The 24,599-nt window shown below is 32.9% G+C and overlaps 1 protein-coding gene across 1 annotated transcript in view; it reads right to left on the bottom strand.

The window, feature by feature from the left end:
* Positions 1–24,599, bottom strand: part of LOC130443940 (putative autophagy-related protein 11) — a 129,380-nt gene that overhangs the window by 49,538 nt on the left and 55,243 nt on the right. Inside the window, exons 3-4 of the mRNA XM_056778845.1 lie at positions 16,990–17,151; positions 7,130–7,317 (exon numbers count right to left, since the gene is read on the bottom strand). Coding sequence (XP_056634823.1) covers positions 7,130–7,317; positions 16,990–17,141 — 340 coding nt within the window. The 5' untranslated portion in view covers positions 17,142–17,151. The remainder of the gene's footprint in view (positions 1–7,129; positions 7,318–16,989; positions 17,152–24,599) is intronic.

Below are 24,599 nucleotides of genomic sequence, written 5' to 3'. Positions count from 1 at the left end.
AAAAATCCATATTTCATCGCAAGTAACAATGCGTCTAATAAAACGAACAAGAAGCTGTTCAAACACCTCTAACTGACGTTTTGTTTGAATCTCGGTTTACTTATGTGACACTATTCGATAGATTTTATACATTTTATCTAATTATTTTAAATGGAAGGTCCGATAATCCGGTGGACGACCTGAGCTCGAAAGATCTTCAAGCGTCAGTTACGACATGTTTAAATTGAGGCGTAGGAAATTTCACATATGAAACCTGACATTACTTATTAGACATCCTATGTATTTCTAAGTCAGCAACTTTTTCAAAGTTTCTAAACACTTATGACCAAAATGCCACAGGAATTCTGTGCTGAGTATAATACATGGTTAGAAAATTTTTCTCTGTCAAATTCATTTCCAGAAGAAGCGACAAAAGAGAACATATGGACAGAATGATGAATGGGTAACAAAAATTGTCATGGGATTTATACAACAGACTACCGAAGCTGGACCTTATTATCTACTACCAAAGCTGGATTTTATTAGGAATTATGTCGAGTTGCAACCCTTATATAAGACCATGTAACAGGAAGAAAAAGATTTGTATAATTATTTTCTAGTTTATTTTTATTCGATGATCTTATAATTAAGTCACATCAATATTTCAAGTAATAGTTTTTTTAAACAAAATTACTTATAGCTACTGAAACGTCTTGCATATAAAGATATGTTTAAAACTATGTAACTAGTTAATAAATTATAACTATATATGTTCTAATTGTCGATAGGTTATAATTAATTTCTATCGTAACATTTTAAAGAATTAATTGCCGCACAGTAAATATATTGTTCTTCTCGCTTACTTGTGTGAAAAGTATTGAATCGTTAATCTTCGCTTTCAAATCATTGCAGCTGATATCTTGAACCTAACCTTGAATTATGTTATTAAATCGTTTTTCAAGCGGCTTAAACGCAGATTATATCTTCGACGATATTAATCACACAATTCGACTTATAATGATTCTTTAATTTACCAATCGATTCTAGTGAAACTGTATTATCGCAAAAAATATCATGTTTATGAAAGTAATTGTCTTGCTTAAGAAAGTAGAAAATAAGTTGGGACTAATTTCGTAATCGGTCGTTAATATACGAAATGCATATACGAGGTATAGCTATATTGTAAGTTCCAACGCTGCCATAACAATTTTGATTATTTTCGGCAGTTACTCTGACTGAAGTAGAAGAAATATACACCATTTTCAGATCATTGCTGTGGACATGTTCTTTGTAGCTTGTGAAATCAGATATGTGATTCCTTTTCTAGGTCAGACAATTCAATGAAGGTCGTGATCAAGTGTACAATGGAGAACGATATAGACGCTCATCTTTGGTTACTGATGAACTGCTCACACAATGAAAGAGAATCTTAAGCATGGCCATAAGTTTACAATTTGTGCTTTTGCTATGGAATTTCCGAAAATTTCACGTTCAATTCATGAAATTGTTGCCGAAAAACTGAAATTTCGAAAACTTTGCTCACGTTAGAAACCCAAAATTCTTACTGAACTGTACAAAAAACAACGAATGGACAGTAAACTTTTTGACACGCTACAATGAAGACGGTAACGATTTTATTTCTCGGATAGTCATGGGGAATGAAACTTAACACCTCGAAAACTCATGATTGAGTCCCCACCTCGAGGCCAAACAATCGGTGCACTTGTTTAATGTGAGACCATTAAGAAATTGTGTAATACAGAACAAGTGCTGAGGATTAGTGCAAAAGATGTTTTTTCCACGATAATGCTTGATCTACCAGTGCGAGTGTGACAAAAAATTAAGAAATCATGAAAAAACTCTCCTGAAAAAAAATCTCGAGCAAATAATAGTCGGATGAACCCACATTAGGGCTATATGATGTGTGTTTATCTCTGTGAACCCACATTTGTGTAGACTCGGAAAGCGAAGCAGTGTCGATTGGAGCAGTGTCATGAAGTAAGCGCACATCTCGTCTGATTTTGCAGCGCCTTTTTCAATAATTTTTCGACGCAACTGCCTTAGTAAGTTGAAGTAATATACGGCGCTCACGGTTGTGTTTGATTCATTGAAATCAATCAAAAGGATAGCCTCGTAGTACTAAAATATTGTAGCCATCTCTTTTTTAGTGCTTTTCGTGACCTTTGCTTCTTTTTGTACGGGCTCTTCTTTCCGATGCCATTCCATGGAATCTCTTTTGGATGTTGGATCATAATAAAAGACCATAGTCTCATCAATCGTTACAATTGATCGGATTACACTTACTTAGTCCTCGCGGCAAAGCTCTAAAAATCGCATTCTACTCATCGTTGCTTTTGCAGTGCACTGATAATTCGACGCACCTACCCTGCAACAATTTTTGTCATAATTAAATGCTCATGTACGATCACAGGAAATACCGGTCTGTGGTGCAATTTCTTTTGTTTGTAGGCGCCGGGTATTTAGAACAATTTCTTCCACTAATTTAATGTTGTGTAGAAGAGTCATAGTCACAGGACCATAGCCCCCAATATCTTTTTGATTTGTGTTGGTGTGAATCCTCCTTTGGTCAAACAACTCAATTTGAGACATTATTCAACAACTTGAGAGAGACTTGTCACTGACACGTGCATAAAGATTTTTGTGAACGTATTCTATTTATCACAAGGGGCCAAGAACTCATGTACTGCACTACGTACGTCTTATACATTTGAATTGGTTTAATAAATCGCAGTTACTCTATTTTAACGAAACGGATTTTGAAAGCTTTTTAAGAATTCCTATATCTTGACCATCTTATGACTATGGTAAACTACTTGTAAAACTGTCATTGCAGACTAGTTTTAAACGACACAGTAAATTTAAATGACTTGGAAATCCATTAAGTAATAATGGATTACAACAAATAAACAAAAAGATAGATAGATAGATACTTCTAAACTCTACCAAATCTCATGAAATGGTAATTGCGAGTCTGAAAAGGAAAATTTTTTTGGTCAACGCTTGTGGAGATGAAAGGACACCCTAAAACAGCATTTCTTAACCTTGGGTCCTCATGTCACGAGTTGCATTGAAATTGATCTTGAAAATTCTTAAAAAAAGTCAATGCTGTGATTCTAATTCAATACTTACTTACCGCTTCTCTAGGACAAAGACTCATTTGAAGACAACGATTTAATGGCAGAAATAAATTTGTGAAGAAATTAGTGGATGACAAATTAAACCCAAACTGAAATACCGAAAAAAAGCTCCTAACAATCTATAAAGTATGTGGGGCAGAAGTGGCTTGTGCTATTTACTTAAGGGGACTGATATTTACTCTTACTGAGGAATTTAAATGTTACCAAACCTCAATTCTATTTATATAAATTAAGCAAATGATTTATTAAAATCGTGAACAGCCTTCTGGCAATTAATAAACACAATCATAGTATGGTGAGTGGGTTGGGGAAAAAAAGAGGAAAGAAAGGATAATATCTAATAAATTAATGCCACTTTAAGACAAAATTTTAATTAACATCATGACCGCACTGAGTATGTGTGTAGATCACGACTTCGGACGGTAATACGCACGTGACTATGTAAATGGTTTCGTTAAGTTTGAAAGTACAGTGGAGTACGAGGTGTTTTAAATAATATTTAAAATATTGCTCTGGACTAGCAATACATTAATCCTACTGAAAGAACTCTTCCAGAATGGCTTTTATCTTCTATTTCGAGACATTTTGTTTCAATGAAAAGAAAGAAAATTTTTCGAGTCGATACCTAAAAAGTTACGAAATAGCAGATGCAATCCATTTCAAAGTATTCGTCCAGATATGCTTCCATTGAGGATAAAAGTTTTTTTTGTTGGTCCATATTCTCCTTGTTCCAAATTTAGCAGCGTATGGATTTCCTCGAAAATTGAAAAAGGAAATAGAGACCTTTCATTTTCGGGAATATGCAGAAGTCGATAAATATGGTGAGTAAGGGGGATGTGGACAGACAAGAAAACTTTTATCCTGACAGGAAGTATTTCCGGAAGACTTCTTTCACCTACTATTTCGTGACTTTTCAGGAATGATGTCCAAAGAGGAAAAGGGAATGTTCTTCAATGAAGCTTTGAAAATAACGAATGGTTTCACTGAGAGAATCGAGCAATTCAAAATAAATAAAAGTATTCTGATGATGATATGAAATCCTCTTAACACTTCAATGAATGAGATGAAGAAGTTAACATATGAAGTGCTGAAAATCTTCGGGTCGACCTATTGCGTGAACAAATGTTCTCTTCCATGAATATAATGAAAAGTAAAGCCAGAAGTCAATTAACAAATGCAAATCGTGCTTAAATCTTGAAACAAGTTATTATAAGGCAGATTTAGTTAAACTACAAAGGTGTGTAAGACTCTCCATATTTGTGCTTTCATATGAATAAATATTTGAAACTAATTGGAATCAAATATATATATATATATATATATATATATATATATATATATATATATATATATATATATATATATTATATATATATATATATATATATATATATATATATATATTTATATATATATATATATATATATATATATATATATATATATAGGAAATTATTAGTCACTTCTAGTTATTTCGCTTCAATAGATTGCCGATACCTGCAAAAGTAGCATGTGTAGGAAGATACTGAACTGCTTCCTCCTTTAAAACACAATTTAAAAGACGAAATCTCCCGCATTCTTTCATTTCCTAAAAAACGTCGTATAAACTAGCGAAATTTCTATTTTGAATTTTTCATCAATTCCTCAGAGGACGACAACTGCAGATTCTGCGAGCGAATCTCTATGACAGTAGAGTATCTACTCTGCGAATGTCCTGCTTATTTCATCAAATGCCTTAAGTACCTTGAAGGACTAATATAGAATACGTCACGATCTAAGAAAGTGACTAATGAGATGCAATAGAGAGAGATAAAGATAAATTCGTTGGATAATTTTTAAGCAGAATAAGGGAAATTTTTTATAGGAGGAGGGTTTGTTGGAGTTGGGCCCGATATAGGAGTTCCTCCTCTGCAGAGCTGGGGTTGTGCTTTCTTTCCTGGCCGGAGAGGAAGAAAAGGAAGAAAAGCGAACAATCATTGACCAGAAGAAAACGAAAAGAGATCTCTTCTTGGTATGCGGATATATATATTTTTGTTTCTGTATTTTTTTGTTTTTCTATTTGTTTTTTTTATTTTTTGAAAATATATTTGTTCATTTTTAATTTAAGGGCGGGCGAGTACAGCTGCGGCTGTATTATTCCCTATCGTCGGTCATTTGGTTGGTGAACTGGCTTACCAGGTTGCAGGGAATCCGCAGTAAACCTGCAACACCGACGATCGACGAACTGAGTGAGAAAGGGTTTTATCTTATGGATATGGGAGAGTTATCTAGGAAGTCAAGGTAGATTTCAGGGAGATTGTTAGCAGCCGGAGGGGCAGATAGAGGAGTTTCTTCTTGAGCTTTGAGCCAAGTGGCTTATATTGGTGAGTTAGGGGGTTTAAAGGCAGCGGAGTTGTTTGATTCGATGATACGAATTACATAGCGGGCTTAGAGATGATTTAGGCGGTTTGGGATGGGGGTTATGTTTGCATTGGCATAAACGGTGAGACTGGGGCTGAATCTATACCTGAGAAAGTGGATGAGTTCAGTTCTTTGAAAACTAAACCTAGCCCCAAACAGGAGGAACTCAATTTTTAGATAAGGTGGTAATATGTAACTTCCATTTCAAGGAATTGTCCACAACAGGCCCTAAGTATTTTACGGTTTCAACGACGTGGTGGTGTTATTCAATAAAAAAGGCAGCAATCTATTTTTATACGATAAAACTTTAGTTTTAGAAACATTGAGACAGATGAGTTTAGAATCGCACCATGATTCCAGGGTGATTAGGTCAATAGATATGGTCCTATGAAGTGCCGTGAGATAGAGTTGCTCCAATAGAACCAAGTGTCTAGATATCTAGATAGGCGATGTCGTTGTTTGGGATCTTGGGACATTCAACATTCTATTGGCTTGGTAAGTATGACTTAACCATGCGAGAGGTGTTCTCCTGAAACTGTAGTACTGCAATTTGTTGATTAAAATATTATCATTAACACAAAAAGTTATTGCAGTGGAGTGATGGCTGTTTAGGCTAGAGTAGACAATATTTAGTAGGGAGAATATATTTGTTACTTAAAAACCCAAATTGATGGGTAGTAAGTATTTTATATTTTAACAGAAATGATAAAAGCCTCTTTTTGACCAATATTTCTACGATTTTAGATAACGTCAGAAGGGCTGCGATAATTGGGCTATAATTCGATGCTTGATCTCCTCCTTTATGCAGAGGTATAATTATAGCCGTCTTAAGGCTATTGGTAACTCAGATAAATGTATGTACACAACCCTAAGAAAACGCCTAAAAATACTCATTATTGATTTGCAAGATAGTAGTGATATCAAGTAATAAATAAAATGTAATTATGTATTGACACATTGTGTATCATTTAGTAGATTTAAGATTAAAATTGAACAGTTCTATCATGTTAAAATTTCAACCCCAGCAATGTTAACGAAATATACCCTGTATTAAAATCAAATAAATTTAATATAATTCGAATTTCTCTGATAAATTCCCGTCTGATAAACAGCTAAATTTACTAATTTTTGAACTTATCGAATTTTATATAGGTTTTGGTAGTAAATGCACTTTCTTATATTGTGGAAAATCTTGGGAAATGGAACACAACATCCGCAGAAAAATAGTCTCATTTGGGAGGAGTCTACATAATTCGGAACCAAAACAATAGAATCTTGTGAAAAATATTTTAGGTATAGGTGCAAAGTGGCTGAATAGTCAAAATCGAGTCCCCAAACAATTTACAATTCATCTAATTTCTATTAAAACTATTTTTATAATTGTTTTATTCTGGATTGTGTCTTTGGTTCTATCTTAAAAAACAGAGTTACGTTATTATTTATAATTTCTGTCCTTTTCCTACTACAAGTTCAATTAAATTCGAAATTGAACAAAAAACAAATGAATTTATATATTGCCAAACCTTAAAAATAAGTCACATATTCAAACAATTTCTTAATGGAGATAATATAATTGATATTAAAATTCTTACCCTCTCTTACAGCAAACGCTTGATAAAACTGTGACAAATAAGTTAATATAGATAGTCTATCTGGAACAGCATATTCAACCATATCTTCTGGTTCCAGAAGAGCCGGAATTCCCAAATACTCTTCTGCTACTCTGAACGCCAATTCATTATTGTGATACACGTCGTCTTTATTTAGCTTCGAGAAATCACTGCAACAAATAAATTTTTAAACTTACTAATGATAGTTTTGATTTATAGCAATGATTTGATATTACCAAAGCATATGGTATTATTGAGGATTAATATAAGATAAATGTATATCTTGAGAAGGATGTATTGATGACACTAGGATAAGGTAGAAGATATTGAGACTCGGTATTTAAAATATCCATTTCTATTTCCATTCATTACAGATATAACCTACAAGTTCCTCATACACTTTATATTTCAAATTAAAATGTTTGTACTTATATGGAACGAGGAAGTAGCTAAAGGTAAAGGTAGAAATTCTTGACTAATCATAATACTTGAACTGCATGCCTTGATCAGAAGTTTTCATATTTCCATTTATGTATAAGATATATGAAAAAAACGTATGCATAAAAGTATAATAATACAATAAACTATTGTATCTACTCGTGTTACGAGGGTTGTCTGGAAAATGTCCGATCTCATCCCGAAGATGTCAGTATTTACCTTTTTTGGAATATATTGAATGCTGACTTTGCTAATTCAGCAAGTCGAAAAACCATCAACGGAACTTTAATTACAGTGTGATGGACTAAACAAATTATATCATCTTTTGACTTTGCTCGTTCAGCAAGTCGAAGAACGATCAACAAACCATTAATTACAGTGTGTAAGACTAACAAATTTATATTGAATACTGACTTTGGTAATCTGAAGAATCATCAAAGTATAAGAATTATAAACAAAACATTCAGTGGAACATTGGATGTCGTGTCATCAATATGTTTTATATAAATTAACCAAATCAAAATTACAGAGCTCAGTCTGACTTGAGTCCAAGTTTTGTTATATTGTTAAGTAAAAATTTTTTATTTCTTGTAAAAGTTAATAAAAATAAGTGAGACGGTTCATACTTTGTTACAACTGCAAACCAAAAGCTATAAATTGAAAATAGTAAACAGTAAGAGGATCGTACTTAAAAAATAAGTTTATTTTTTCTTTCTGTTCAAAAGGAAGCGATATAACTATTTAGATGCTTACTTGAAGTTTCCAAGTATAATTTTTTTTTGAAAATTGATTATTCCAGTTAATTTCTAAATGGCTTATTATTAATATAAGTTCATATTTAATGAATCATTTTATTACTACAATTATAAAAAGGTCGTTAATAATTTAAGTTAATCGCCTTGTTAACGATCCTTGGCTACATTAGCCAATTAACAAACTCTTGATGATTCATAATTAGACCGGTTCTTTGACCATAAGATTATTGATAAAAAAAATCATTTCTGCTCATTAGAAGTAAGTATTTTCGCGAATTCATAACTGTAGCAGTGGGTTGAGTGATAATATGTGCATATTTCGAAAAATACAAATAAAATATAGTAGGTAAATTAAGTCTGAACTTGCGTTCAGGAAGTGCGGAATTATATAACACTGGGAAACAATATAATTACTAAAACAATGGTAAAAGTTAAACAGACAAATAAATAACATTAGTATTACTAATACAGTCAATGACACTTGTGAGAATCATTTAGAAACAATACCTTTATATTTAGAAAAATATAAAAAAGCACCGGGACAATCAACTTTTGGAAATAAATATCCGTTATTCAACGGCATAATAGACTACCGAAAGAGCAGTTGTGTTGACAAAGTGGAGAAGGGGTTGACATCAGTATGTGTAGTGTGGAGTGCTCTTTGAAAACAAGCGAAAATAGAGCAGCAAAGCCATTGGTTTTGATCCCTGAATTTCAATCTGTCGGTTTTTTATTAAAAAGCTTCGGTTTTGACAACTCGTTTATGATGAATTCATATAGGAGAAGGAAATTCTTTTCCTAATCTTTCATTACTATACCGCTACGTAAACGGTTATTTGGAAAAACAAACAAACAAATCCAAGCTGTATACAATTGTTTATTTTTTGATAGCCACTGAGGTACCGGTAAGCACTGTTGTATTTGTTACAAACAATTGGATTTGGTTCTTGATCCTTGATAAATTTTATAATAATAGATGGTTCCAAATTAAAATTTGACTGTTGATTACACTTAATGCAACAATAGGTAATAACACGTAAGGTTTTTTGTTAAATTAAAAAAACTACATCCCTATGAAACAGTTACATAATATTGAGGTATCTATAAAATTACTACAGATACATATGAAACTAACATATATAACAAATCAAGAATATTTATTTGTAACTAAATTTATTTTTTCCTTGTTTGGGGGGGCATATCTCAGCAGTAATTACCCATCAGGGTCTAATATCCATTTATTTGATATCTTGGTGCAAACTTTCGCCCTGCTCTTTGCTAAAATCTCCAAAATTCTCAGGCCAAATGATAAATGAGAATAGAGAAAATGATTGTTGGGAATCCAAGGCGGACCGGGCCGCCCACGATGCAACTGTTTTGAAACAAAGGTTGATCTTGCAACGGTCTGGCAATCTCGGCAACGTATAATAGTGGGGAGCCGCAGACGAGGTGACTCGAATTAAACTAGTCTGCAATCGGTTGCACATAACTATGTTGCATGTGTTGTTTCATTTGATTCAGTAATATGTGTATTACTTTCTTGTACATAGAAATCGCCTATAAATCGTTCGTCCCCTTTATATTGAAATTTTATTTTATTTGCTTTATCTTTACTTAGTTATTTTTAAGTTTATTTTTCAGTTTTTACAAACTTTTGTCTACAAATTGTAACATTTTTTTTACAATAAAGCATTTCTCTCTCTATACAAAGACTTCACAAAGTTTTTCATTAGTCCAATCCATTTAGTGAGACAAAAGGACACTTTTTGGGTACATACTTAACATTTTTTAGATACCGGTTGACCTTTTGGGTCAAATTTACTTCCTATATCTGGATGTAAGCGCACATTTTCGTACGTTTCTTTCATTGTTACTGAATAGGCAACTAGTATAGATAGTTTTAAATTGCCTTCATGTAATAACTCAGCTTTTAAACTTTATTTTGTCTCTATAGTCTATAAACTCTATAATGCTTGCAATTTTTCTTTTCACTAGAAACCAAGACGTTCTGAATGTTTCTAGTCACGTACTAAATCATTGAACTCTTTTTTGGTCAAATGTAGCTCCCCAGAATTGGAACCAGGCGTGAATGTGGTATCGGTACACTGTTCCTCGGGGCTTTATGAAGAATAATCGGTACTGATAAGAGTGTATATTGAGGGACAGGCGAATTACAAATTGGATTATCGAGATTACGCTTTTCTTCTTTGTCATACAAAAATAGCAATCACCAAAATGGGTTCTCGCCATACCATTCTTATCTTTCCTTTCATTCACTGATCGAATCACACGCTACAGTTGATACAGATCAAGATATGTGTGCCGTGTCAACTGTAGCGTGTCATTCAATCAGTGTATGAAAGGGAAGAAGTATTCCAGTTCCAATGGTATGGCAAGAACCCATTTTGATGATTGCTATTTTTGTGCAACAAAGGAAAGAAGCTCAAAATCCAATATCTAAATTTGTAATTTGTTCATCCCCCACAATACATACCCTTACCAGTACCGACACCATCTTTGGATTGTTTTAGGATATAATGGAAAAGCTCCGAGGAACAGTGTACCGATACCACATTCACGTCTGGTTCCAACTCTGGCGATCCACATTTAATGTAAAAAGAGTTCAATGATTTAGTACGTGGCTTGAGGTTATTAATACAATAGTCAGAGTTTCCAGAGGAACAAAAAAAGGAGAATTACATCTTTCGGGATAAGAAATACTGCGTTTTGCACATTTTACAGTATGGAAAATTAATTATGTGCCTGTACTGATTTCGATAGTTTAATACAGGAACACTATATCAAGCATTAAAGAGTTCATAGACGCATCGAAATATGGTTTAAAAGAGTTATTACATGAAGGCAGTATAGAACTATCTATTCCAGTTAGTCATTTAGTAACTATGGAAGAAACCTATGAAAATATGCGCCTATTTTCAGATATCTGAATAAATTTGGGCGGAAAGGTCAACCGGGATCCCAAAATGTTAAGTATGTGTCTCTTGTAAACCCAAAAAGTGTCCTTCCATCTCACTTAACTTTGACTAATGAAAAGTGATGGCTATATATAAAGAGGGCGAACGATTTATAGTCTATTTTTATGCACAAGTGAGTAATAAAACCTACTTACTTAGCTAAAACTGAAATTGGTCTTTTATAACCATAAGCTGTACAGAATAGTAGCAAAAGTTTTTCATCTGTGAAAATACTTGATCATTTTATTACTCTCAAATCCATAAAAATAGACTACAAATACTTAAGACAAATCTTTCCTCAGTTAAGTAACGACAAGTTTAAGTTGCTGGACTATATTGATTCCATTCCATAAGTTAGTTCACTTTGCAAAAGCTTAGAGCTTGGAACTCATTCGTAAGCGTCGCGAGATTTTCACAAATAGTGAAATAGAAACAAAGTGTTTTTTTTTGCTTTTCGAAATATTCGCCTTATACATTTTCGTATACGCTCAAACCAATTCTGGAAACATTTCTCCACTCTGGATGATATCGTAGAGTCATGATTTTGAAAGTCTTCAACAGCTTCTTCAGGTGATGTAAATCGCTGTTGTTTGATAGTGGGGGACAAGAAAAAGTCATTAGACTATAAATCGGGCAAATACGAGCAATAATACATTAATCCGATGTTTTTCTCCTCCAAATATTCACTTGTTTGAGATGCTTTATACGGAATTCTCCCCCTGCGATATCCTAACAGACACCTCCATCTGTCTGTAAGTCGATGTTTCTCGGAATGGCAATCGATTTTGGCTCACTAACGGACACACGACCATAACGAAATTCTGCAAACTAATTGTGAACAGTCTTCTTTGATATTGCTCCATTACCCAAAGTTGCGATTCTATGCATTGTTGGGTAAGACCTTTTTGAAAATAATAGAAAATCATCAACGTATGTCTTAACGGGTGATTTCCATTTTTACAGAAACTTGCTTCTTTTAAACATTTACTATCTACAACTTCCTCGATTAATTTTTAAATTGTCTCTGGCTTCGCAATAACAAACGTCGTGGTATGTTTACAAATAAGGTGGTGCCCCAACTCATTGAAAAGCTTTTGTATAACCAAAATTAATCTTATATCAAAAGCAAAAAATTCACTGTTGGTCAGTTAATCGTGTACATTTTGTTGATTTTTTATCAATTATCTAAATACCTAACACTGTATATATATATATGGATAAAAAATAAATCAATCGACTAAAAATATCTTTGTGGCTGGTGTTAATTGAAAACATTAGAAAACAATAGTCACGTACATTATATAAATATGTTAACTACTGATATTTATTATCTACTAAAGTACAATACATACCACGTAGGCTATAAAAATATATAACTGTAAATATTTGTCGGCTTCAACTTAAATTAATGAAAAAACAAATGGACTATTGCAATGTTCTTTTATGATGGTTAATACAATACGTACTAAAAACTTTTATCTATTATCAACTAGTAAAGTCCATAATAGGTTTATTAACGTGACAAGTACAATAACACTGGTCATCACTAGTTATGCCTCACGAACTTTGTTGATGTATAGTTCCTTCAATATCAAATGCAGAAGACAGTTATGCGAGGATCAATCAATATTTCATGAATACGCACGGCATTCCTACCATATTAAGAAATGAAAAATAATGTTTACTCCCCGTTTAAAATCGGTAAACATCTAACAAACCGTCAGTCCACTCATCATGATTTAACAATGAAAACATCAGATCGTAAACATAAATGGATTTCTATAAGCCGAAGATGTCAAAAGTTGTATGTACACGGTTTCTTCGAAATATTCCTGCCAGACAGCCTGAGATAAGCATTGGTGTGTTGTGAGATTAAAGATAGGAATGAATTTAATAATAAAGATTTAGACATACAAACAAGAATGTTTAAAAAAGGAAAATATTCAGCAATCCGATAATGCAATTATAATAAGAATTGCTGAATTAACTAGAGTAAATAAATTTTCTGTCTATAGAGTAGTCACGACAGGGGTGCGATATTAGAAGTAATACAGCAAAAGATAGTAGATTATACAGAATACAATTATATCAGTTTAGAAACATTGTGTTTTGTCAGTATATGGTTTCAAACACAAAAAACTGAATAAACGGATGGCAATACCGAATCATCAAGGATCGTTCGATGGCGACTAGATTATTTGCGTCAGATAAAAGACTACCAAAGTTTTAATAGACACATAATTTATCTAGAAGAAACATGGTTTGACATTCACTATGTAGTTAATTTCGGTTGGGTTGACAATAGTAAAAATTGATGTTTTAATGGGTCATGTTCTAAAGGGAAACATATTATATTAGTACACGCTGGAAGCAAAGTTGGTTTCGTACCTAATGCTTCATTAATATCTGCTTAAAAAATTAAAAACTGTTCAGCTGGTTATCATGAAGATATGACAGGAGAATTATTTGAAAAATGGTTTAAGGAACAACTTTTACCTAACTTCATTTTCCAAATAACCATTAAGAAAATCCGTTGGAATGTCCAACTGTCTTATTTCAAAACCTTGTTGCAATGCAATTGATAGAATCAATCTTATGATTGACATTCGAGCAACAGGTTCATCTGAAAGCCTCTAGCCAACACTCTTGCCTTCTTTGTTCCATCATCCTTTGTTCTTTATACCCATTTAGTCTCAATTGCTGTTTTTCCTGTAGGTAGATTCGCTTCAGACCACGTTTTCAAATTTTCGTACTAGTTCAACTCCTTTTCCATAGCATCTCTCCAATCTTTCCCTTTCACTGCATCTTCATATTGTACTGGATCATTATCTGATGATATTAGACAGTAGGCTGTGTAAATCTCGTTCTCATTAAAATGTTTTCACATATTCACAGTTCTCTCGCTAGAGGTTGTATCAGTTCTTGGTAAATACTCTTCAAAATAATTTAAAACATTTGAACTTTTGGACTCTTCCAAAGTTATTTCTTCTGAGTTACTCTCTTCTTCGATTTAAATTTTAATGTTATCTTCTTTATCCCTTAATTCAGTTTCTTTATTAAATCATATTCTAATTTGTTCATTAATTGTTTTTGTTTCGATATTTCTTAGAAATTCGTTTGTTTTTCATTAAATTTCTCATCTCTTGAGCAGAGAATTTCACAATTTTTATTATCCCATAATCTATATCCAGCTCCACTGTACGTACGTTACCATTATACACGGTTGTGCTCGTCTATTTAATTTACTTTGTCTTGGCAAAATAGTTGCCCATGTCTGAGACCCAAAAATTCGCAATCTTGATATATCGTTGTGACTATACCATCGTGTGGCTGGAGTTTCTCCAAAATTTGTCTCAGTAGGCGATCTGTTTAACTCATATGCAGAACATAGAATTGCTTCGCCCCATAACTCTCTTGGTAAGTTGATTTCTGAAAACTTTGTCCTTACCTTATCTAAAAGTGTCCGATTCATCCGTTCTGAAATACCATTCTGCTGCGGAGTATGTCGCATCGTATACTCCAGCTGATTTAGATTTACAAAAATTTTTAAAATAATTAGAGGTAAATTGTCCCCCATTGTCCAATCTAATATTCTTTGAATTCTATGCCCATGTTTCGTTTTAATGAGTTTAATAAAATCTATAACATTTTGCTCGCTTTCATTTTTATCTTTCAATAGCTTAACAAATAAAAAATGAGAATAATCATCAATTAAAACTTGAACATACTTGTAACCTTCTGGCGTAGGAGATTTTACAGGACCTGCTATATCTGTATGTTCCCTATTCTTATACTTTTCTTTCCACCTCTATAAAAAGGGTTTATAGTAGCTTTACTTTACTTTAAGGTAACCTAATTTTTTTAAACTATATTTGTTAATATGTCCTAACCTCCTGTGCCAAATATCATCATCATCATCGTCATTATCATCATTTTCCTTATTATAAAAACATTTATCATTTCTTAAATCTACATTCAAAACAAATAAATTGTTACAAGACTCACAATTAAATTTACGACCATTTTTACTCAAAGTTGCACCTTTTATACCTGATTTATTATCGAAAACTACTTTGAAATTATTCAACAATAATTTAGACACAGAAATTAAATTATGTGTCATACCTTGTAGTATTAGTGCATCTATCTTTATCTCTTTCCCTTGACATACCCCTTTGACCGTCCCTTTTTTCATTGCATACAGCACTTCATTGTTCTTTGCAGTTCCTATTTTTACTTCTGATGCCAAATCCATCACATTTGACATGTAATGCTATATTTCACCCATTACCATATGCTGAGTGCACCCCGAGAGAACTAACATCGATTGCCTTTTAACGAATAATTTCTCGCATAAGATATACATATGTTTAAAAGTATTTATAATAATATAAAATTTATAAAATGAGGTGTTTACGCCTATGGTAGATCAAATAAAATTGTCGGATAGGGTTTTTATAATCTGCAATTGATATTTGAAGAACTATAACATTCCTGTGATCAATTGTTGACTGCGGTAATTGTTTCTCATTCCGGCTCGACCATTCGAGTCCCACTGGAATGATGTGAACGTCAAATCTAGTGTTTGATTAAATGTTGAGCAGTGGACACTCATTTTGAGTTTGGTGGAATTCTATAGGTAATTCCTAACAATGAAGTTAACTAAAAACGTATCAAAACTCTTTGGAAATAGATTTCTGATAACATTGAGACTCGAATATTTATATTATTATTAATAAACTTAATCGTAAGAAAAGTAAGACCACCTTCCGGCGCACATTTTATATGGGCCTATTTCTTGCAACCTTTACCATGGATCCATGTTTCTCCCGGTAGACTTTCAGAATAGGTTTCGAAACAAAACAGACAGACGTAATCATCAACGTTGCTTTCCTTACTAGACTGGAGTATTTTTTTAGAAACTTTCTTCTTTGCTTTTTTTTTCAATTTTCTTGGCTTTTTATCTTTTTTTAGCAGTTTTATATTGTTCCTCTTCAAATACGTTTTATTTCGTAGGTGTCTGTTAGAACAGCAGCTTCCCTTTCTCCTCTATTAGTTTGGTTTGTTTTTCTAGGGTTGGCATTTGGGTATGGTTAAACAATTTCTGGGGAAAATGCATGCGTCAGATCGGCCAGCTTTGTTTCTTTGTCGCTTGCAGTAGGTTCGGGTTCAGCTTGACTGGTTGGAGTAGAAGGAGTGGAATTAGGTTCAGTATTGGACATTATACGTTGCTCTGGACGATGTTTTTCCAGTTCGACAGTTTATGGATCAGGACGGTCGGTAACAAATGATGAACCCCTCCCGCGGGCCATTATTTCCGCTATTTGACACATTCGTATGCAGTGAATAGTTTTCTTGATTCGATTACCCAACACGCCCCTAGGCTCAGCTAGCCTCTCCCTATCCTACTATCTAAACAATAAATAATTTGTTTTCCCTACAACTGCACGAAATTATTAGCATAAGGAAACTGTTTGGAAGCGTAACTCAAAACTTTTTTTATTGTTTTTCTCAATATCTTTGAAACAAATTCTTCTGAAGGATATTTCAATTTTTTCATAAGAAAACTTAATTGAAATAGATTTTCAAACAGAAAAGCAAATAGTTTCATTTCATATCTGGATTTAATCTGGTGTTTGTCTCGTACTTTAAGGTGAGAGACTAAAATACTTACATGAGATCTGGTCTGAAATGATGTATTATGGCACAAAAAGCAAGGCCGTCTCTCCAAGAGGTTGTCATATTATCAATTTTAACTCCAGGGTATCCTTCGGTCATTTTGCGACACCATAACTCCAAACCCTTAGTACCCCGTCTTTCATTCATGATAAAATATCTGAAACAAAGAACAATTTATTTCAATTTTACCATAATAATCAAATGAGAATATAAATATTATCAAGGAACTTCTACCAGGAAGCAGAAGATATGTGTGGCGATACTATGACTATGCATGCATCTTCTGTACGTCAAGTTAAGAAGAATCCTTAAAGTAATGGCACATGGGGCGACCAGTGTCAAAGACTGTGGAATCTAAAAGATGAAGACTGGACACTATATTTTAATATCGGATAGAGGACATCACCATAAATCAAGGTTAGGAATATAATACCCATACTTCTTCTAAAATATATAATCTACTTATTGTCAAGAGAATTGATTTGGTTCCATACTCCGTTCAAATGCCATTGAGTTATAGATAATATTTAACATTTGAATGGCTCAAACACCAGATTTATTTTACAAAAAATCTTAAATAAAAAAATGGAATATGTACAATAATGTACACTATAATATATTAACAAAAATGTAAAATGGCTCATTTTCCAGTCGGACTTGAGCCCGCGACCATTTGATTATAAGGCAACGACCACGCATTTTTGTTATAAATTGTTCAGTAACGAATTTTATATACGGAATAATACTTTATTCAATTAATGATATCCAACAGTCAATAAAATTTAAAATCGAGCCTACGTTACTAATATAAATAATTGTTTTCATCGCTTTCATTTTGTTGATAAATATTACTTACTTAGACATTAGTAACACCACCTTTTGGTGAAAATATTAATGGTAATGTTTATTTGTACTTCAAAACTAATAATGGTAACCATAATATTTTCACATATATTATTTCAATTTTTGGTTCAGGACAAAAATTTTAATTTGAAAGACGATCTAATCGTTCTAATTTTTCTTTGTACTTCTTAAAAGCTTATCTAGCGGCATATCATTATATTACTATGACAATATCAATATCGATTTGGTTTTATATTGAAGAAACTGTAAATCCTACCGTACGGAGATACAACGCGGCTTATAAATGGTATTAAAACAACCGTAAGATACATATTTTTTATTCCAGACCCAGATACATTGAGCATCACGTACAATTCAGTTAGGACCGGATTAAGGACAATAATGATAAAACAAAATCAAGAAAAACAATTTTCTGCAATACAATAAACATGGGAGAATTTTTTTTTATTTAGTGAACTTCTTTTATACTATACCAAGCTTTCGACCGACTTGCATTCAATGCCAAGGCTGTTGTACCAAAAAGGCACCAAAAGAAACTGGATCATGAAATAATAATTTTCTAAATCGTTAAAACTTACTCAAGATTATAACATGAAACTAATATCGCGAATTTTCACAGGAACACACATAATTTAAATTTCGTTGTTAACTACATTATCTTTGTGGCGATTCTGAAATTGGTTTTGGAATGAAAATTTTTTTCTTTTTGAGGAATTGCATATGATCTTACTAGTTCCTGTCAATTTGTTGTTAACTTATTTTCAGTTGCTTCTCCTATCCATTATTTTGCCTTGCATTACCAAGTGAAGATGATCGTAGCTTATAGGGTTGCGCATTACATGAACAATACTGATATTTATATATCAGAAACTCTCCCACCTAATCAGATCCGTCAAAGACAAAATATTCAATGATCACCATGGAGTGCATGAAATCCCCTGATCAGATTGCCCGTTCCTATATTGGCCAGACAAATCGACGCATTTCCGTCAGAACCAAGGAACACTTGATGTCTGTCACTAATTCCGAAATTTTCTACACCCTTGCCCAGCATCGTCTCCATACCGGCCACACAATCGATTTCAATATAACCAAAACTATCGCCCCACTCCGCTCCTTCGAGTCCAGGATTATTCGAGAAGCTATCGAAATAGAGAAACGTCCAAACTGTCTGAACACAAGGGACGATAGCCAGAGATTGTCGACAACTTGGAAACATAGTTAGCTGAAGACCAGCAGCGAGTGCGTTAGTGTCAACAGTGTTCTTGATGGTAAACATATTATTTTCATTTTCTATTTTAATCATTTCATATTTTTGTTTCAGCTCTTCTTTTCTTTGGTGAAATCAGGAGTAGGCTGATTGAGGCATTGGTATCTACCAATAATAAGGGGTGATTCATTGCATTGATTGTATTGATTCATTGTAGTAGGAAGATTGAGACCACGGAATCGGATCACTTCTTACCAATGAACTAATAACCTCCCTATGCCGACCCTTCTCGTGATAATGGCTCTAAAATAAGAGCTGAAACATCGAATATTTTCAAAATTCCAACGCGGTTCAACCCGTGAATCTAGTTCTTTTCTTCATATATATGCATAGTATATATAAAACAAAAATGTTTCATCATGAATACAAACAATGAAAGACGCATCAAATATAATATACCAAGAACACGAACCTACATACGTCAGAGTATGACGATTAAATTAACCTTAAATAATATAATTTTATAAACTGTAACAAATTGAAACCATAGATTATACCAGGGGTTGGTATTCTGTTATAGTGCCCCTTCATTAGAGTTGCTTTTGACGAAGATCATTCATATCTAGCTCTCCAGTCGCGGTTTCCTTATTTATTAACTTCTTTGTGTGCCGTGATCGTAATCGATCAGTGACTTCCATCTTGGCTATCATTGCTTTATTTACTGTGGCACGGAAACTGAGTTGTTGATTTCCCGAACCATTGACCTAGATTTTTTAACCACGATTTTGAACCACGCACATATTTATGCTTCTTTTATCCATTATTTTGCCTTGGATTTTTGCATTCATTGCTTTAGTGTTGACTATTTCTGAAGTTTTGTTTATACGCTCAAGAGCCTCGGTGTTTGTAACTCGATCTTCATAAGAAGGCGATAAACCCCACAACTCAAACGTTTCCAAATGTTTAAGCAGTTTTTCTTCTTTATACTTATGAAATGGACTGTGTTAGTTAACCTAAGAACACTAATACCTCATTACATACATTTATACATGAGGTACAGCGGATTCTTAAATAATGAAATTATTGTTTTAAATTCCATACAGAATTAAACTTAGTTCCAATTTACGACTGTATATATTAGCAGAGAGGAATTAGAAAAATAAATTGTGAAAAGACATAACCTAACCAATAAATAATTTGATTTATAAAATTTGATAATCTTTTTTTACTACTTCATTTATAATTCTACACACAAGGACGCATCAACGATCCATATATCTTTATCTGTATAAATAGTTATAAATAGTATTTTTGGCAGCTATATTTTACAAAGTACTAAACCAAAAAGATCGTTAGCTGCGTAGACAGCAGCCGGTATTAGAGTCGCCCATAGTGGCAGCCAGAGTATGTTGAAACAAGTGATTAGTTTAAAAAACGTCTTGTCATGCTATTTATGTACAGACTGAGTTCTTCATAATAATCAACGTGAGTATTCTAGGAGAAGAAATCACCTGGGCAATCAAGGCCAAATACTGAGGACTCCTCAGTGCAATCCTGCAATCAGTGAGGAGCAATCCTCCACTGACATTCAAGGACCACGTTGACTATCTATCGAACAAGACGAAGAAGTTAAGAGGACGATTAGCAGAATTCATCAGAAGACGATCCCAGCTGAAGATCAAGCTCCACTTCATCAAGGCCGCCCTTACACTGTCATAAGTCACCTAAAGAAGCTGAAAGCCCAGCAAAATAACTTTTATATTCTCCAGTGAAAGCAGATCTACCGAGAGATTGGACCAAAAGAAGATATCATGAAAGAAACCGAATAAAAAGAAGGTTTGAAGAGATGAGGAGTACACCAGAGAAAACTATACCAGGCATACAAGGCTAGATGACGACCAGCCATGAAAACAAATAGGAGATAAAGAACAATGAAAGTCCACATTAGAGATCTTTTCAATTCGAGTACCGGAAGGATCTTGAGTTAGGGCAGTTAGTGCAATCAATCTTTAAGAAGGAGCAAAGTGTGTAGCGTTACCCTCATGGAAATAAGAGGATAGCCGGACACTTCTACAAAACCCATTGACGTAGAAAAGAGAAAGAGCAGCCGAGAAAACGGTCTACCCCTGCAAAAGAGATATGGGGATGGCTTAAAGTTCTTCCTGGATGGCATCGATGTATTTTGGCAAGGACGGATTTGGATTAGGTGTGAGTGTCGATATTAAATAGATCTATCAATAAGATCTTTACAAGGCAAAACAAAATGTTTATGAATGTTTCAAAGTTCATTTAGCACAGATTTTTTGAAATATAAAATATGTGTGCATCATTTTTATTATATATAGTTAAATACTAGTGGATAATAAAATAATTTCAGTAGTCCAGGTATGAAAAATTTTAGAACATCTACGATATAAATAAAAAAATTAAAGAATTGTTACCAAATATATGGAAACATACAAAATTTTCTTTTCTGAAATATGTATATTTAAAAATGTAGGAACATAATGAAAATTTTATTTCGATTGATTTAGATACATAATTCCGATTCTGTGTTCGAGGTTGACCGTTAAGTCCTAAGTACATCGTGACCAGCTCACGTTTCAAACAAAAATAACTCTGAAAGTAAAACAGCTGAAAGCTTGAGGTCGTTCGTCCATTTGTTCTTAATCGCGACGCACACAGAACTATTACTAGGCCATGTTGGGGTATTTTAACGACGTAGTAATCTCGACATTGGTACGATTATCTTACGACAAAAAGAAAACTTTTTCATTGAAATAATGAAATTTTGTACCCATTTATATTGAACAATAATAAAGTATACAGATAGGTTAGTCTTCTTTTCCCTGTAACTTGGACTTGGCCTATTTCATAACGCAGTTATTGATTATTCAAGAGGGTATTGCGATGTCTGATTAACTTACGATAATATTTGAGAATTGAGAAAAGAGAATTGAATTGTCAGCTGATATAATCCTGCTAGGCTGGTGAACTTCTGTTCCAGTGTTTTCCTTATAATACTACAGTTCGTACAGTGCTATTGTTTACAAGTTTTTTAAACATTTCGACTATTTGTCTGTTAGAAATTGTGGTTGAAGGAATGAAACGCATATGCTATTACCAAAAGAACAGTACATTTATTTGATTAAATTAATGAACATTCCTAATCATACCTAATCGTTCAAGGAATCGAAGTGCTCACTTAATTCTAAATTTCATTTATTAGTTTTAAGGTGAAATTTGATAATGATGTCTTGTATCACTATACCTTTATTCTACATCTATCTATACGGTTCCATATTTAGAATTGAAGCAACTTTTCATACCGTTTCCAAGCTTTATTTTCTAAAGCAAACAAATAGACTTTTATTATAAATATTAAGACAGCTTAAAGACAATTCTTGCCCAAAATGGAACTGAAATAGAAGTATAACCACTTCGTTGGTCATAATATAATGTTTACGTGGATTTGCGTGTTTACAAGACATGTCCACTTTTGTCATGGGACGATTTTAATAAATAGGATACAAAACAGATGGTCGGTATTACAAGATTTTTGACGGTTTCCCTGTAACCTCGTGAATTCGTAAAGACTTTCCTACCAGGACCTGCAGAAGAAAATAATGTTATATCAAGACCATCTCAAATAAACTAAACCCCATATAAAATATTCCTTTCCAAATTAAAAATTGTACCCAATTGTACCCAATAAAAAATCATAAAAAACGTCTTCAGCAACAGAAATCACGTTTTCGCTTCCAATAATCTTTCCAAGAACGGTCGAAATTAGCAGGTTGGTACAAACCTTTTGTCTTCCGCTGTCACTAGTAGTTTTTTTTATTCATATATTTTCATGAGTTGTAGGACAATTTTTTATCGACGACCACTATAACATATGACATATTTCATACAGTTTCCTCCTATTGAAAATTTCAAATTGGAAATATTTTTTAAACGAAACGAACGAACGGCATACACTAGTGAAATGAAAAATTTTTGAAAGTTGATTAGCTGACGGCTGTGTTTTTATATTGCACCTAAGTCGATAATTACCGATGTCCACATTTCCACACAATGGCATAATCATTTTGTTCGCAGTTAAACTGTTTTGCTGAATGACTTTAAATTTGACTTTTGAACCGTTAGCAACTGACAGAACCAATTTGAGAGAATTATAGAATTAAAGTTAGAGTTAAAAATTAAATACTAACTGGGTTTTTCTGCGGTTTTCGGAAAAATATTGTGTAGAACATGTGTTGCAACTAACAAAAATACAAAAAATGGGGCCAAAAATAATTTAAACTTCAGAAAAATTGCATAATTTTGATTTTACAAATAGATAAATACTTCAAGAACAAAACAAACAACAAATATAGAAAAAAACACTACCATTAAAAAATTCAGACCTTTGATGTACGAAATGCAAGCACTGGCCAAAACTGTATAAATCATCAATAGAAATATCACAAATACAAAAAATAGGGCCATTGGAAACAATTATATCCTTTTAATTTTTCGAATTCGCAATTACTTCTAGAAATATAACAACTACAAAAATCCAAGAAATGGGGTCAATAAAACCTCAATTCAAAAAAGTTTGGTATAAAAAATAAGAATTATTGGTCCAAACTGCAGAAATGACATAATTTATTTATTTATTTATTTTTTTCCTGATAATTTGATTTTAGGTCTCTTTTCTATAAAAACTACTTTGGAATAAATTGACGTATCCACCTACTTCGGTCCTTATCAAGAGAAATTATCGCCAAAAACATCAAAAGTTCAAAGAAGTAAAAAGTTGAAGAAAATTTTATTTATTCATTCACACCACACCACAGTTCAAGGGACAATTGAAAAGTAGGAAAAAATACAGACATGAATTAACAAAAGTACATGACAATACAAGAAAAGTAAAAATAAAACAATGCAAACATTGTCTCTCAATGAGTTCAACAATGTTGCTAAAAAATGTTTTCAATGAAAAAATTTACATAAAGTGGGAATTTCTTATAGAATCCCATAACTACGAAGAATCAAAAAATACATTCGCACCAAAAAATACAGTCTTTTGATTTGTGAAATTAGAATTACTGACCATTATTGCATAAATAAAACTAGAGATACACGAATATAGAAAAAAAGTACCTCAAGTGGAAAAAATTGCTGATTTCTGCAAACTCTTTTGAAATTATTCATTTTCAACACTTGCTGTATATATACTATGCCGTCTTCAACATTACCATGTTTCATCTTTTTGTGAATTTTGTCGCTATTTATGGTCTTTCTTCTTTCTTTGTAGTCACTAGTTGTAAAATAGTGAACAATAAATGGCTTCTATCGTCTTTCTTCACCATGAGTTAATGTCTTCTTGTGTATCATCTCTTGTTTTTCTTCGTCTTTTATTGTCACAAGTTGTTTTTCATTGAAAATAAATATTTTTTGTCATCACCTATCATCACTGTGTCTCATCATAATTTTTTGTTTTTCTTGTTCGTTGATCTTTGTCATAATTAGTTAATGTCTTTTAG

Source organism: Diorhabda sublineata, chromosome 5 (assembly GCF_026230105.1).
Source record: "Diorhabda sublineata isolate icDioSubl1.1 chromosome 5, icDioSubl1.1, whole genome shotgun sequence".
Lineage (NCBI taxonomy): Eukaryota > Metazoa > Arthropoda > Insecta > Coleoptera > Chrysomelidae > Diorhabda > Diorhabda sublineata.
Note: the sequence above shows the minus strand (reverse complement) of the source record. Positions and strands in the feature narration are given on the sequence as shown.